The sequence below is a fragment of the Stegodyphus dumicola genome, chromosome 10 (assembly GCF_044657685.1).
Source record: "Stegodyphus dumicola isolate Sdum_Otavi_A_Nest chromosome 10, ASM4465768v1".
NCBI classification, from domain to species: Eukaryota; Metazoa; Arthropoda; class Arachnida; order Araneae; family Eresidae; genus Stegodyphus; species Stegodyphus dumicola.
This window is the reverse complement of record NC_140777.1, coordinates 17,693,421-17,711,710: the sequence shown is the minus strand read 5'-3', so window position 1 is coordinate 17,711,710 and position 18,290 is coordinate 17,693,421. Positions and strand designations below refer to the sequence as shown.

Here is an 18,290-nt window from a genome sequence, read left to right as displayed (position 1 = left end):
AAAGCTTATTCCAAGAATATGTAAATTACTTTTGAATGTGCCAGACTTCTTTGAAAACATTACTCCATAAATACAAAAAGCACAAAAAAGAGAAATCACACATTGCACGCAACAGAGTTTGAGCTGCTCCTTTGATTTCAATCATTTCCAAAACACATGGAGGTAGCAAGTAAGAAGGAGAGGCCCCAACCAGTTTTCCCTATACACTGCTTTGAAGCACTGGTGAATCCTTTGTGGTGACCAAACCATTGAGTGGCTTACCATTAAGATCAATGGATTTTGTCATGATCAGATGTAAATATTTTGTAATTATGTCATAAATATACATATAAAAATGTATATACTTTCCTTTTCTACAATATTTCAAAATCTCAAGTATGTGAAAAGAATACATTTCTAAATAACATTTCATTCCGAATGGAATTAAATCCTATACTTTTCACAGATAAGTTTGGTCAGAATGGTTTAATCTGAAATATTTTCACAAGTGTCCGTTAATTACATTAGAAAAAAAATTTAAGGTAATTCGATTTTCAGTTAAGGATTACAAAAATTAAGATCAAAGTTTATTGTATTACTAATATTAAAATTATGCATTATTTCTTTTCTATTTATACAGCTTCTTCCTAAAATACTTTCTCAAAAATGACATGATTTTTTTTAGCTTCTGAGGCATCTTTTAAATCGAAAAATCTAAGTGAATTTGTAATTAACCACTTGCGCTAAAAAGACGTGCCGCGCACGTCGAGATGCTTTTGTCTCAAACCGCGAGCAACGTGAACACCACGTCGATAGGCATTTATCACAAAAATGAAAATAACGTGGTGCACACGTCGCCTAACAACGAGATTGTTTATTTCTCGAGTTACAGCTCTGGATTGCACTCGCAGACACGGAGCGGCGTAAATGAGACACTTTACCGCTTGTTATATTGTAGCGCACGGCACTGCAACCATGAAGTTTAGTCGTAGCGCAAGTGGTTAATGTTCTATTTGATCCATTTCAAATTAGAGCACCTTTTATTTTAATAGTGAAGTACGTTAAATACTAGTGCTCATTTTCATGTACTTAACTTTCTCTAAATATTTCTAAAGGGGAATATTTTTTTAATATTATTTTAAACTTGTAACTCAGTTATTATAAAATGTAATGCATTCTTTTAATTACGCTCAGATTTTAATTATAATTATTATCAGATTTTTTTACCCTTAATTTCAACAATACATATTCTAAAACTCTTCTTTATTACTTCCTTAAGTACACATCTTGTAGAATTCGTTTTACAATACCTTTTAACAGATTGCTTTCCAGTACAAACAATTCTTGCTTAAACATTTTTATAAGCGTATCTGTCAACAGGATTTCAATTTATGTTTACAATTCAATGTTAAGTTTATTACATACTAAGATAATATTTATAATCATTATAAATTAAATACATTTAACAATTAGATTTCTTCACAGTAACTTTCACAGAAGTTTATGAATGAATGAATCCTTCATTTCAAACACATTTGCAAATAATTTAATAAATATTTACATATTTTGTTAAAGGCAGATACATGCTTTTTGCAAGCAGATGCATAAATACTTGCACATATTTCATATTTTTCACTTCCGGCACACACAAATCCTTAATTTCTGTGCGTTCACTATATTTTTTGAATAAAGTTATTTATAATAATTTAGCATACACCCAAAATTAATAAATAAATACTCGTAATTTCATATTTTTCATTTCTGGCATGCACAAATCTTTAATTTCTGTGCATTCACTATATTTTTTGAGTAAAGTAATTAACAATAATTTAGCATACACAAAAAATGTTCGCAGAAGAAATATGTATAAATATAATTTGAATGAAGATTACATGCATTACTTTTAATATCCACTCAAAGGTCAGTTTTTCTTCAAAATTCCTCCGCGATGGGATGTCTCCCTTTAGGCAGATAGCCCTGGCATGCCTTACTCTATTTAATAAAAACTTAACCCAACCCATGTACCTTATTACAAATATTTTAACATGCAAAATTTTATATTTACATTTAGCCATCAAGTTTTGCACTTTTGATTAGATTTCCAAAACTTGTTTTTTGATTTGCTGTGCCTTAGTCCCCCCCCCCCTTATGTTGTCACTGGCGCTTGATAATGCTCTTCTTTGCAATGTTTTATGCTGGCAATTTTGCTCACATGTGTATCATTCTAACACTATTTATGGTTTTTGAATGGGCTCATCTATTTGCACAGGGGGGGGGGAGGAATATGGATGTTGCCATTCAAAAATTTTCAGATTTTTAAACTGTATCCAAAACCATGAGGCGCTACTGTTTTAAATCATCACAACCTTCAGCGCATACCTTCAAATAACAATATCTGAAATTTCATTTCTATTGGTTGTGCGAATAGGCCGTTGGGAAAGGTTTTTCATTACCACCCTGTATATACTGCAACGAACATTTTATAAAACTCCACCTCTGAGAAGGAAATTATAATTATGAAGATGTAACAAATAAAACAGATATAAATGTGAATGACAGGATAATTGCAGCCACAGTAACAAGCACAATAAACATGCTAATCTTCAACTTAATAATTTTATCATGCTAAATAATAAAATTTGAATTTTTATTACTTCGTTTTGTTGCAGTCCATGGAACATAGGACATTGTTTTCTGTTGAAAACGTTTACTATAATCATCTTCACTCTCACTAGTACTTGAATCTGAAAGAAAATGGTGAAACTTAAATTTTCTAAAAAAAGTGCAAATTCTAAAAAAAAATGCCACAACATCAAACATTTCTTGGTACTTTCTAATTATCTGCCTAACCCTGAGAAGAATATGCAACCTCTAGTTGCAGACACATAGCTGACTGGACATTTATCCAAAACGTGCATTCTGCTGAAAGAGACATTTAGCCAACATGACACTGAACTGACATGAACATTTAGGCAACATGGACATTTATCTGATGAGACACTTAGCCCACAGGGTACATAACTGATATACGGACATTTAGCTGACAATGCAACATACAGGTAATGATAATGATAATAATAACATACAGGTAATGATAATGTTTTAGTAAAATTTGTTCATATTCATCTGGAAGTATAAGCTTATTTTCAGGGTACCTAACAAGAAAGTTTATGAAAAAGTAACATATTTTTTACCTAATTTAATGTTAAAGAAACTATAGATTTTAAAATATGGCACAAAAGCAACCTTATTTTGGCATACATTTTGAAATCAATTTCAAGAGAAATCAAACATAGGTCTCTATATTTCTAAAGTAGGAAAGAAAATTTCAACAGTCGGAAGAGTGAAATGATTTTATACGGAAAGAATGAGAAGAGGGAAAAAAAAATAATAAACGTAAATTGGATTTCATCGAATTCTTTCACATAAAAAATTTTTTTTCTTCTTCAGGAAATGAAAATAATTATTCAGGGTTTTCACAATTATAATATCTTAGCTTTTTCCATTTCATTACTTTCCATGACAGATCACCTTATATTTGTTTTTATTTTGCTCCAATTATTTCTTTAAATATAAAATCATTTCCCTTTTACGACTGCTGAAATTTTCTACCACACTTCTGAAATAAGGAGACCGAGCATACCAACCACCAAGCGGTAAAGTCGTTAAACACTAGTAGTTTGGTCCGCCGTTCAAATTCGGAAGACAGGCTGGTTGCATGAGTGCTTTCACAGCTTTTACCATGCATAACATGTTTTTTTGAACATATGTATGAATTGTCAATTACATGTGTTGTTGGCTAAAATGTCTTGTTGGTTAAATGTCCTCTCATCTTAATGTCCGTGCCGGTTCAAAGACCTGTCAGCTTAATGTTCATGTCGACTAAATTTCCTGCCAGTTAAATTTCGATGTCCATGCTGGCTAAATATAGGTGTCAGCTAAGTGTCACACACCTGGTATACTCCTAGACATATTACAATAGTGAGAATATCAGCTTTCGAAAAATTTCCTGGTTAGTGCTTGTGCTAGTTAATGCAAACTTTTTTGGAGGGGTAAGGAACTGAAGAGTTTTGCAAAGGAAAAAGACCATTTTGATTAAATTTTGGGCTCTAATGTAGAATTGGGTGCTCTTTCGATTAGCGATAATTTTTTTTTTTTTTTTTTATTTATTTTTTTTTTTTATTATTTTATTTTGGCAATGAAATTTCATTTCTGGTTACCATGATAGTTTTAACTTTGTTTTAGCTTCATGATTTTTTTTTTTTTTTTAAATGAAAATGGATTGATGTGTACATGGACAAATTTAAGTCAGTGTGCAATGCCTAGTTTGTGCAGTTCTGGGATTTTTTTTTTAAGTGAAAATAGATCCATGTGTACATGGACACAGAGTTTGTGTAATTCTTTGACTTTTTATTTTGGTTTTGGGTAGCGGCCATCTTGAAATTGTGCCTTCCTGACGCCGATCTTGGCGTAAAAAAAGAAATCGCCAAAAACAAGGGGCACCCAATTGTAAACTTTTACCAAATTTTGAAGCAGATAGCTGAACAGTACCCATTTGTGGTAAAAATGTAAATATAATCAATATTCCAATGAATATTTTCTATTAATATAATTAAATGTGTAAAAATGGTACATCTGGCTACCTTTTATTTACATCTGATGTTATATGATTATAATAAACAAGAAGCTTGAAAGTAGTACATCGACTGTTCTTATGTGATTGTGACATTGACTTTTGCCAAATTTGTGCAGTTCTGTACTTTTATATGAAAATAGGTCAATGTGCAAAAGGGAAAAAGAGGGGGGGGAGCAAAGTGTTTTATTATGTCTGTTTCTTGCATTTTTAACATTGTTAATTTGTTGCTGTTATATTTTTTTCATAGTGTGGCACCATTTTTGAAAAGGTCTATTGTTTTTCGTTGGGGGGAAAAAGAAATCAGTCGCTAATGTTTGGCGATATTTTGGGAAAGTCAGGAAATTCAATCAGTTTGTGAATTTCAATTAAAGTACAGCTTCGATAAGAGGTACAGATAACTTTCAGACTTAAATATAATGGCATCCTGTCCTAAAAACAGCAGCACACTTTAATATGTCAACCAATGCTAGTCAAAATAGAAAATTTTCACAAGAATGCCTGGCATAAAGATACCTACATCTTTATCAAGTATAAGAAGCATTCCAAATTTAGTAATTTTGTTATTAAATACCAATTTTAATTTGCTAACATTACATATTGATGCACAATGTCAAGAAGTTAGTGAAGTTCTCTGATATTTTTTTTAAGTGATAACAGATTGCTGTATAAATGGAGAAAAAAACAGTATTATCAGATAATATATATGTTACCGGCAAAGTTAGGCATTGTATATATTGCCTAAAACTAGCCAGCAATGTATGAAATGATTCATATTCACACATATCCTAGGCATTCTATACAGGGTTCATAGCCACATTTTAGTTAAAAAAATAAGCACCTATAAGCACTTTTCAAACACATTTTAAGGAAAAAATAAGCATCTGTCTAATTACATTATACACAACTGCATAACCTTAAAAGAAAAATTAGACTTGTAATTTAAAATATGAGCAATGCAATATTTATTACGAGAATGGGCATTACCTCAACCATGGAAAACAATTAACTTTTTTTTAAAAAAAATTTTAAATGACAGTTCAATTTACAGAATTAGTTTACAATGAGAGGAAAAAAACTATGCAGAACTAAACTATATTACAAAATTTAATGATGATATTTCAGTTGAAAATATGGAAAGTAAATAATAATAAGCCATATTAATTGTATTCATTTGCCACCTAATAATAAATACAATTTATTTTTCCACTCATATTAATATTTAAATAATTTAACTTAAATCAAAATTCTGAACATTTTCTAAATTTTCATTCCATAACAGTTTTTCCTTAACATATATCCCAAACAAAGTAATTTAAGTAAAAAAGAGGCACATTTCTGAAATCAGAAGACGGGAAATTGCTTCATGCAGTCATCCTTTAACAGTAAAAGCTTAACTAACCCGCATACTCGGAAATTCCCGAATATTCTGGATAGTAACTGGAAAAAGAGGAGTGGGGGAGACTGTAGCCGTTCTTTAGATTTAAATTTAGGCTAAATAAATGATTTTGACATTTCGATATGTGCATCATATAAAAACCAACGGAACTGAGAAATATTCTGCTTAGAAAGCACAGTAAAACTAAAGTAAGTGTTCATAAACAAATCTCAGACTGAACATCAAAAATTGCAAACGTTATTGCGCAATACATGCGGCGTAATTCTTCCATATGTGATATTACGCAATCGGAATCAACACCTGCCGGTATTCGGAGGAAAAAGAACTTAATAAAGGAAAAGAAAGAGACTTACTAATCTGGGGTGTTTCTGATTCTAATTTTCAACAGACTGTATTAAATTTCCGGAATAGAATCAATCTTCGCTTGGGTTGGGTAGACCGCAAAAACTTTTAATCCTATTCAATCCAGATTGGACAGTGACCAAAAAAGGTCCGCTGCTTCAATATCAGAGATTTTGCGGAGAAACTCCCAACCTCCGTACTGTATAATGTATTGGCAAAGAAAATGAAATTATTTTGACTATTCGATTACTTTCCTTTTATTTAAGCCATTCTGAATATTATTCCTTAGAAAGCTAATCTGTGTAAAAACACACCCATTTTTGGAAGTTTATCTATACTTCAGCAGTTACTGCAACTATATTATTATAAATATTCATACATATGCTCATAATATAAGCATAACGATCACAATAAACACGAATGTGAACTGACCACGCGGAACGAGAATGTAAATTATTAAAATCTTGATAGAAATTCAAACATGTGTAGTATTTGGGTGGGAGGAAAAGAATACCGAATGTACCGGAATTTTCTACCGTTTTCGCAATTCTTTGGCCAATAGAACGACGTGCACCTGTCTGTACTCTCACGCGGACCATAGGTTACGTTAATGCAGAGGAAGGGGGGAAAAGCAATTTCCGGAAGTATGATTCACCATCTGACGTTGCATATAAGGAATGCAATTTAGAACGCACATTTTTCCCCCGTACCAAAGTCGAAACTAGACTTTGGTACGGGGGAAAAATGTGCGTTCATTAAAAACAAAGGATTAAAAAAAAAGCACTAAAAGCAAAATATAAGCACTAAAAATAAAAAAATAAGGGCTTTAAAGAAAAAGTAAGCACCTATAAGGGCCTTTATATTTTATTTTCAAATATAAGGACTTATAAGCACTTGTAAGGACCGCTACGAACCCTGCAATAGAATGCCAAATGAAAAACTGGCACAGTATGAAATACATTTCCGATTCATTTCAAAGAACCAAAACTACTTATCAGAAGTTAGTAAATGATGTAAAAAAAGCCAAAATGAATCACGGGAAAAGGAATCATGGGACTACTGGCCACTGAATAGCTAGGATGAGATGTTTGTAGAAAACAAAAATGCATTCATTTACCCTGTTAACACGTTGAGCGCGGCGCCGAGTTTGCTATCGTTTCCGTTCAGTTGGCAGCGAGCTAAGCCATATTTTTGTTTGGAATGTTTCAATACATTTCATTAAAACTAAATTTGATCACGTTTCATTGAGACTATTTTTATTTTTTAACTTTAAGACTGTCAGTCCCGCGGCACGACGCCAGCCAAACGAAAATTCCAGTGCCGGTCCCCAGGGACCCTCGCCAGCCACACGGAAAGTTCACTGTCGGTCCCCAGGGACCGCCGCAGCACTCAACGTGTTAAAGAAAGTGTTACTACTACAGTACAAAGTCCGAAATCCGGACGTCCATTATCCAGACCTCAAAGCCAAAAACTTTTATTTTTTTAATGCTTTACGCATGCACATTTGATTTTTTCTTCCATAATAAAATGTGAGGACATTTTCGCTTAAAAATTCCGATTCTTAATTTCACTTAGACACTAAATAAAATACATCGTTATGAAAAAACAATCATGTAAACATAAATTTGTGAGATTAATAATTTGGCTCCACAACTGAGTGTCTGCTTGGCATTACATCTCAAACCGAAATATTCACCTATTTTATATCCCTGATGCTGACATGGCGAGTGAGTCATTATTTATTATATTTTGCTTTCAACACCGCATGCTTATCAATACATGACAGCTTCAGTAATAACTCATGCAGTGATGTCTAAACTTTTTTTTATATTAGTAATTGAATAACACGAGTAAGGCAACCTTTTCTGCTAGCATTACGCTTGGCGATGATTATAGATTTTTAAATGCTCTAAGAAATGTTGATAAGGAAAAATTCAACAAAAATTTCTTTTCATATGCTAAAAATAGATTTTGTTAATGAAACTCATAGGCCAAAAGATTACATTTAGTGCTATTTTAATTAAGAATAACTGATATGTTATTCACCATAAACCCAGAAGCGGCAGCAGAATGTAGGGAAGACACTGCATGGCAGAATTTAGGAAAGACAATTTTTGAAATTTGGGGAAGCACCGAGCAGCAAAATTAAGGGATGAGAAGTTTTTTATAATTTAGGGGGGAAAGCACTGGGATCCAAAGTTTAGGCATGGCAAAAATTTATAACTTAGGAAGGTGCTTTGTAGCAGAATTTAGAGACTGCACCAGGTGGTATCTAGCGCTGGCCCTAGATAAAGCCTTAAGTATGTGTGGGAGTTTATTTATTCAGGACTCAGATTAGTTTTAAGCATGTGCCAGAAATACATGTAAGTATAGTAAATAACTAATACAATTCAGGCTTGATTCAGTACGCAATAAGAGCAAGACAAAATTTAGCACAACAACTTGGCTTTCGTCACCAATCTTGTGATACACAGCCAGTAATGTATAACGGACATTATTAAGCTAGGCTAAAATTATCTGAACTGATTCTAAGGCATTTCAGTTAATGTAGCAGACTGCACTGCTCCCTAATCTTCTAATCCAGCTTATTATTTTTTGTAGACTGTTATTATTATGGAAATTTTATAAAAATTAAGCTTGAACTTTCAATTATATCGAAAAGAGTTTCCAGTTCTAGAGCTGCCAAAGGATCTACAAAGCTAAATCATGTTTCAATGTCCATTAAACAGAAAGTGGAATTGCTGCAAAAAATGGATAAAGGCATATGTATCTGTCTCATTGTAAGTATGCGAGGAGTATGGCTTTGGAAAGTCAACTGTATATGACATAAGAAAAAGGAACTGAATTCTTTATGGAAGCAACTTAAACAACTTACATTGAAAAAAATTTTAATAAAGCAAACAACTAAATATTAAGCTTTTTTGTAAATTTTGATACCCTTTAGAACAGTGTTTCTTAACCTTTCTAGCGAGTTGCACCCCATTGAATCTGAAAATATATCTCCGCACCCCATTGAAAAATGTGTTTTAATTTTTTTAGTTTAGAAAAATTAATTTTTTGCGAAACTTATCGTTTATTGGAAAACATTGTATATTTTATATAAATACAAAACAATATTATTTTTATTAATGCCTAGTCTGTTGTTGTTTCTTCATTATTTATACTGGCAAAGCGAGGTTCCTTTTCTGAAAGACATACGCGTAAGTCATCACTTGCATTTAAGCGATTTCTCGCTTTAGTTTTTATATCCAAAAGCACCTACTTGTGCGAAAATCCCATTTCGCACAAGTAGGTGGTAGCATAGGGTAAGAGTAGCTGCCGTGCTCCAATCGCCGAATCTGGATAACGTTGTAACTGTGAACACCAGAATTGTTGCAATTCTAATTGTTCGAATTCCATTTGAACATGTCCACTTGCTCGCATTTCAATAAGTTGATCTTTTTTCAGATCACTATCATTCATCAAATTTAAGTCAAATAGAAATGGATCCAGTATCCATGTTTGAGTTTTGGTAATATTTCCGGTAGAAAAATATCCATTGAATGATTCGCTCAATCGTCTCAAATGTATTACAATGTCAAGTATAATTGTATTCTTTTCATTTTTGGCGATAACAGAATCAAGCAAGGGAAAATTTGCAAAATTCCCCTTTTCTACTCGACGTATCCAAATTTCTAATTTTGTGATAAATGAAGATAATTTTTCACTAGATATTATTATATTTATACCATATCCTTGCATTCATAGATTCAATTCATTTAAATGGCTAAATATGTCTGCTAAATACGGAAAATAACTCAGCGTAAATGACGTAATACTGTATACATAACGTAATACCGTATACTGACGTAATACAGTAGGCCAGCCTCAGCATTGCATCATTACTCTCAAAATCTTTTACTAAACAACAGTTTTGACTAGTCAGTAACTGAATAATTTCCTCACGCAATTCAAAAACTCTGTTAAGTATGTGACCCTTAGATAACCATCGTATTTCAGTGTGATATAGGAGCACGGTATGATCAGCACTGATTTCTTCGCAAAATGTACGAAAAATGCGATGATTAAGCGCTCGCCCTCGGATGTATTTTACCACATTTACTGCTGTAGTTAGATGTTGTTTTAAACTTTCTGGCAATGCTTTCGACGCAAGTGCATGACGATGCAACATGCAGTGCATTATTATAACTTCCAGTAATTCTCTTTTCATGTGTGAAAAAAAATCCTGAATTTTTGCCTAACATTGCTGGGGCTCCATCAGTGCATACTGAGCCAATCACATTCATTGGTAATTGATATTTAGTAAAAAAATCTTTGATGCGATTGGAAACATCAGTTCCTCTCATATTCACCTCCAGTGGCTCACAAAATACAATAATATCATTCGATAATGGAATTTGTTGGATTTTTTTATGTGCTCCCGAATCTAAAACTGTTTTAGCAATAATTAAAGCAGAAGGTTTAATCAACTCTTCAGCGATCGTGTGAGGTTTCTTTTTTTTTTTTTTTCACATAAATATGCCACTTGATATGATGCTTCTAATAAAGGTTTTTGAATTGCTGGTCCGCAAAATTTTAGGATAGTTCCACTGGTATCAAACTGAGCCTTCTTTGACTTCAAGCTGTTCATGCTATGTGCTTTTTCGCCACCATGCAGATTGTTAAAATGCTCTAATAACTTTGATGGTTTGAGACTGCTGTTTGAAAATATCTTGGAACACGAGATGCATTGCAGTCGTTGCGTGCCATCTTTTCAGTTGTGCAGGAAATCCATAACCGACAGACTTATCGTTCCATTGTCGGTTTTTTTTTTTTTTTTTTCGACATAGTGGGGTTTACTATAATCGATTTAATTATTTAGAAATAATGTAATATAATATATATAATGTGCTTACACTTGTAATATCACTGAATCCTATTCGGGTTAAACGGGCAATTAAGTATGTGTTAGTCTCAAGAGGTTTCTGGACAAGTCAGAATACACAATACACATGTCGCAGACACAATAGTTGATTCAACTCGACTCAACCTAACACAGGCACAGTAGATGCAGATACAAATCTGTGAATCCGTAGATTCCATTGGAGTAGCACATATTGAACACAGCCCATGCGCAAGCTGGGATAATGTTCTCCACTTGTATTCCCACAAAGTTTTTTTCTTTTCTCCATCACCTAGCTGCCTGTTCGCATTCGTTTGTAGCGTTTCATGCCTTTTCGTAGCGTAATACGCCCATCGACACCGGCTCTTTCCTGCGTCTTTTGCCGATAAGTGAGCTAGCTGCTACCAATTTTTATGAGCTTCAATATTGGGGACACTATTGCAGATTTCAAATATTTTATTTTAAGAAATTTAATAAATGATATTTAATAATTTTTATGGTTAGGTAGGGGCTTCTCCCGCACCCCCAAAAATACATCCCCCGGTTAAGAACCACTGCTTTAGAACATAATTGTTCTTTATTTCATAAATTACAATTTCATGTTTTTAATTGTATAATTTCTGCATGCCTTTTTAGCAGATTTAAATTGATGATCTATTATCCGGAAAAATCCCAAATCCGGAATTGCCGAAGTCCCGACGAGTCCGGATTTCGGACTTTGTACTGTATACAGTATTACGTCATGGACGCTGAGTTATTTTCCGTATTTCATGAAAACTTATAAGAGTACTGTACAGGAACAATGTGACAGAATGTCGAAAGAACTTTCAACCAATTACAAAAACGTTACACATAATGATATTGAACTGTAACAACCACCTTTCTGAGCCCTACTAGATAAAACAGAAAGGTATTAAAAAGGGCACTGATGTGAATCTTATGATTGTTTTTGAATTTAACTTCCCATTGTCAGGTAGATCTTACTGATTCCCAGTCTCAGCCAGATAGAAAATACAAATTTATTATGCTGTATCAAGATCACCTCACTATCTTTTTTTTTTTTTTTACATATTTTGAAGAACAGTTTTTTAATGGCACTCTTTCATTAATTTTTCAAAATAGCATTTGCATTTTATAGGAATGAACGTCTTTTAACAAATAGCCTTATCATAACCTTTTTTTTCATACTTTGCCTAAAAGCATTTGTCATTCTGTAGAATGCCTAAGTACTATATAGAATTCCTAGGTAAAGTACTCTGCCTACATTAGTCTGGCATTTCATACTTTGTTGGAAACATATATAATGTTACATATGTGCAATGTATGGGCTGTACACAATGCTAAATGTCTTGTATAATGTTTAATGTATCCCAGAATACTTATAAATGCAAATTTGAATTGTCAAATATTATATTTTTAATTATTTTCTTTAAGTAGTTTTGCTGAGTTTCAATAAATATTGGCAGTTTGGTTACCTTTTTGAAAAATGCTGCCAACTCTCCCTTCATTAGAAACTTTCACTAATAAAGTTTCCCTTTGCTACTCTGATTAATAAAAAAATTAAAAATCACCAAACTAATATATGAAGAATGGCAATGTAATCAAAGAATATCCCAATGCAATATCACTCAGATGAAATATGAAAATTACAATAAGATTTGATGAATCAGACAATATTACATTGTTTGTATTTTCTATATATGTTATGGTTAAACAAAATTCTCCATCTATTATTTTCTCGGCTAATCTTTGGAATATGGTAACAGGTAGTTTGGCGAGATTTTGGTAAGGCAATAAAGGTTACTAGCTAGGACTTTAGCAGTGTACATGGATAAAGTCAAGAGTGTGCGCAATGCCATTTTTGTGCAATTCTGGGATGTTTTTTTAAGTGACAATAGGTCGACGCGTACATGGATATCGTGTATGTGCAATTCTTAAAAACGCGGCAAGCAGTGGGCGATTCTGCACTTTCTCCCAATTTCGCACCTAATCTTCATCATGATTAAGCATTTTTGTTCCATAAAAGTCTAGTATAAGCTTAATTCGGCTAGCAGATTGTTGGAAAAAAATGTTGAGTTAAAAAAAAAAAAAAAAAAAAAAACATGCCTTTACTTTGTGAAAACAAAATGGTGTCCAAAAAAAAAAAAACTTGTAAGTTGCTGTAGCAGGGTTGGTCGCCAAAAAATCGCCAAGTTACCATAATCCGAAGATTCACCATTTTCTCTAATTGGGCCCTATATTTTTCGCAGTATTTTTCTTTCAAAAATTAGAAATCTTTCTTCGTCTGTTTTTATTAATGGTGGACATCCACTACCATACAATATGGCAAGTCTAATAAGAGTTTTATAAAGATTTATTTTTGTCTTGAAATTTAATAATTTAGATACTAAAAAATTCTTTAAACCATGATAAATTCATTTAGCTCTAAATAATCTATTGTAAATTTCAAGTTTAATATTATTATCACTAAAGATGATAATACCAAGATACTTAAACTGAGAAACGCCCAAAAAAATATGAGACTTTTATGCAGTGGGGGAGGGGATTATGTACTCTATTAATTACTGCCATAAATTTTGTTTAATGGTAAGTCCTATGTCTCTCGCTGCAGACTCTAGGAAAATAGGTTTCCGCAACTGCCTGTTTACTTCTACCAATACTACTTCTACTAGTAACTGTACAGATCTCTGAAATATCGTGCCTCTGGTTATAATTCCGGCATCTCTAATAGCCTTTTCGATGGCTATACTGAAAAACATACCAGGTTGTTCAATAAGTTTGCGGAACGAAAATGAAGAAACCAATTTTTATTTGTAAAAATGACTTTATTTTTCAACTTCAATACACTTATTCCAACGGTCTTCTAATTTATGCATCCGTTGACTGTATTGGTTTTTTGGCAGCTCTGCAAAATATCACTCCACGGCAGCTATTACCTCTTCATTTGAAGAAAATTGTTTTCTACGGAGATATTGTTTGAGGTGTGGAAAGAGCCAGAAGTCAGAGGGAGCTAAATCTGGCGAATAGGCTGGATGTTGCAACAATTCATACTTCAATTCAGTTATTTTAGCAATGCTTTTTTGTGCTGTGTGCGCAGGTGCATTATCTTGGTGGAAAATGATTTTCTTCTTCTGTAATCCCGGTCTTCTTTCACGAATTTTTTCGTCTAATTGATTCAAAAGGTTACAATAATAATCCGAATTAATTGTTTTGCCAGTTTGAAGGTAATCTATAAACAAAATTTGTTTCGCATCCCAAAAAACTGATGCTAACACCTTCTTGGCTGATTTTTGCCCACGAACTCGCTTCGCCGCGAAAGAGCCAGGTTCACACCACTCCTTAGCCTCCTGTTTTCATTCAGGATCATGATGGTAGACCCAAGTCTCATCCATTGGGATAAATCAATGGATAAAGTCGCTTTTATTCTTCTTAAAATGCTCCAAATGTTGCTGGCAAAGTCGCATCCGAATGTGTTTTTGCTCCATCGTTAGAAAATGCGGCACCCATTTTGCACAAAGTTTTTGGAAACCCAAATTAATACTCAAAATATTGCTCACTGTGCCCAATGAAATGCCTAAAGCCTCTGTTAAATCTCTTTCTGTCAATTGACGGTCTTCCAATACCATATCTTGTATTTTTCTGATGATTTCCGGTGTTGATGCAGTTTTTGGACATCCCTCTCGCGGATCGTCTTCAAGGCTGGTACGACCACTTTTGAATAACCTAGCCCACTTGCAAACCATTGTTTTTGAAGGAGCGGATTCACCCAACACATTCACCATTTTGGTATGAATTTCCATTGTCTTTAAACCTTTCTTTACAAAGAATTTGATAACTGCACGTTGCTCAATTTTATCCATACTTGAAAAAAGCCACAACACGTTAGATATAAAAGGCGGTTAAATAATGAATAAATTAACAGATCGAAATGAAACTTTTGACCTGTTCCTAAGAAAGAACTATGAAAATGGCGTCGAAGTTTTAGGTCTAATATCGACGAATAGATGGCGCTCCACGAACTTACTGAACAACCTTGTACATGCAAGGGCATCAACCCTGTGTAATGCCTCTGATAATGTAAAATGCCTCCGATAGATCAGACATGATTTTAACTCTGCAATTTACTCTCTTTAAAGTCATTCTAGATAGATGAATCAATTTTCTAGCAAATTCAAATTTCAGCCTAGCTTCAAACAGCTTTCCACAGTATATGCTATCATAAGCAGCTTCAAGATTTATAAAAGATAAAAGGTATCAATATTAAGTTCAATAGTTTTTTCAAAATTTGTCTAAGTGAATAAATTTAGAACCAGGCTGTAGTCGAATCAATAATTTGCAAAGCGAAACAAGCAACAGGATGAATATTTTTGAACAAAGTGATCTAAGAATTAAATTTATTCCAAAATTGCATCAATGCACAATCATCACATTAATTAAAACAGAATTTCTGTGCAATTTGAATCAATGGTTTTGTTTCTGAAATGTTGTTTATATTTGTAAAATTAATAATAATAATAAAATATAAATCTAATACACTATTTTGTAAAAAATTTTGTTTATATTCTTAGTTTAATTGTTATCATTAGATTTATACACAATTATTTGTATTATGATTTTGTTGTATGCTCTACATTACTGGGGAAAATATTAAGGAGGGTCCATGAAGAAAATCATTATTATAAAAGGGCTTGATGCAACAAAAGCGTTAGAAATCCCTCCTTCAGAGTTACTTTCATAAAGTTATCGACAGATTAATCAGAGTATTATTACACAAATTGTATTTTAGTTTGTTATTCTGGTTAATAAAGGACACAAAATTCAGGTATTTTTACGGCAGAACTTCCTTGTGAAGGTGAATTTTAGTTGACATTTGGTTGAGCTACATTTTCATCAAAAAGACTTTCATTTTATATGTAAATTTAACAACCGCTACACTCATATTTGAGAATTTCGAGTTAATATTTTCATGCAAAAGCACATCTCAGGAATTAAACCCAAAATGTGTAGAGTAATGTGGATACGAAACTTAAATAGGCAAAATAAAATATATGTAGACAATAAATTTAAATATTAAATCTAGTAATCTAGGTTAAAAACTTGGTTATTCTTCAGATAAATGAGCTAAAGTACAGATAAAATTCACATTTCACAAAACAAATATATATTACCACTAAGAGATTTCATTTTGCTCATCATCTTAAAAGTAACAAGTTAAAAGCATACAGTTACTTCTTATTTCGTATTCCAAATTCACATTCTACACACTACACACGACAACGAACCATATTCTCCGCAAGATATTTTGTTTTGCTCTTGCTGAGTCTTTTGGCCGGCAGGATTAAAAATCACATCTTAGCGTAAAATTAAAAGAATGAAAAGCATTGAAGACCGCTTCTGCAAAAAATGCCCAATCGGAAATATCCGCCAACTTTTAGATTACATAAGCATGTATTCCGGAATCATATCTTACAGTATATGTTTTAAATTAAAACATATTTAATTCATATTACATTTTAATGATAATTACTATAAACATTTGCATCAACCTTGTATGCTGCTATCACACGTCAGTTTGTTTCGGAAGAACAACTGTTTGGAACAATTTTTCTGCTTTGTCACAGCAGCCAATCACCAATGATCGCTTTGGGGTTAACACAGGGAAAACTGGTTCCCCATTACAAACAAGCTGATAGCATTCGAAGCCGAAAGCTGATTGGTTGAAAACGAACAACTTGCAATTTTTTTGGAAAGGAAGGAAAAAAATCGCACGTCTATCTTTCTATGGTAAACCACGCAGAAAAATTGTTCGAAACAGTTGTTCGTGTGAAACAAACGCCGTGTGATATGGGCCTTAGACATTTACTTTAAATCATTTCGCATCACAATAACAAAATTCTTTAAGTATTAGTTTTAGAGAATGTATTTTCAATCTTTTGGTTTTATAAAAAGAAATTTCTTCTTTAAACATTGCTCTTAAATTTTTAGTTGTCAGGTATTCGCTGCACATGTTTAATCCCTTGTACCAAAGATATAATCTTTTATATATATATATAAATTATTTATTTTTTACTTAACTATTATATTCCTTAAAAATGAGAAGAATGCTGAATGATTTGAAAATGAAATTGTATATCACGATATTTAATATGCTGAATAATTTTGGGAGAATTTCGGAATAAAATAACATCAGACGCGTTGAAATCCTTGACGGTACGGGTGCGATTTTGAAAATTGTCGCCAACACCAAAATTAGACGTTTGCTGCTCATCATATATGTCGCCAAATACCGTGTGTACTATGTACCAGGTTGGTGTTCGTGTATTTAATTATGACAAAGCACACTAGGGCTATTTGCCTAACGGGGAGGGATGCCTTCGTGAAGGACTTTCTAAGGGTAACTGGCTCGTATACACGTTACACATGGGGAAAACCACCATGCAGCCAGCCCGTTCGCGGGATTCGAACCTCGGACCGAACTACCAGTGTTCAGCGACTTTACCGCTCGGCCGCTGGTGGGCGCACAATGTACTAGGATTAAACCTCAAACTCTTTTCTTCAGATCATTACATGCTTCAAAATTTTCAAATTATAAATAAATCTTGATTAATGTTCATTTGAAATGTATGTATTAGATTTTCTAAAGGATCATAGATACATTCGTTCTATTTTAGCTGTAAAAGTCATGAAAAATAAAATTTATATTAACATTTTGCACTGCATATTTTTTTTTTTTTTTTTTCTCCCCCGCTGATTATTTCCGTTCTTAAATTCTTTGAAAACCAGAGAGCTTTGGATTTTTTAGTAACTTCAAGAGTGAAAATATAAAATAAAAGCTGTAATAAAGAAAATATTCTGTAGTTGGGTTTGTAATGCACGGCACTGTTCGAAAAGTGATGCAAAGTTACATGGGATAGAGGATCTTTTAAATCGCTCAGCTTATTAAGAAATCAGAGATAGTTAGATTCAAAAAATAAAGTACTTTTTATTTCATGAATGGAATCGCTTATATGCATATCAAGTTATTTTTTTAATTATTATGAAGCCAACTTGAAAAA

The 18,290-nt window shown here is 32.9% G+C and overlaps 1 protein-coding gene across 2 annotated transcripts in view; it reads right to left on the bottom strand.

Moving 5' to 3' along the window:
* Positions 1-16,560, bottom strand: part of Cmtr1 (Cap methyltransferase 1) — a 129,747-nt gene extending 113,187 nt beyond the window's left edge. Inside the window, exons 1-2 of one of the 2 annotated variants that reach the window (XR_015043299.1) lie at positions 16,404-16,560; positions 2,634-2,723 (exon numbers count right to left, since the gene is read on the bottom strand). Coding sequence is in view for 1 of the 2 variants with exons in the window: in XM_085824683.1 (XP_085680809.1) it covers positions 2,634-2,723; positions 16,404-16,431 (118 nt within the window). In the remaining variant the exon portion in view is untranslated. The remainder of the gene's footprint in view (positions 1-2,633; positions 2,724-16,403) is intronic. The other variant, XM_085824683.1, reaches the window with a different exon arrangement.
* Positions 16,561-18,290: the final 1,730 nt, after the last annotated feature.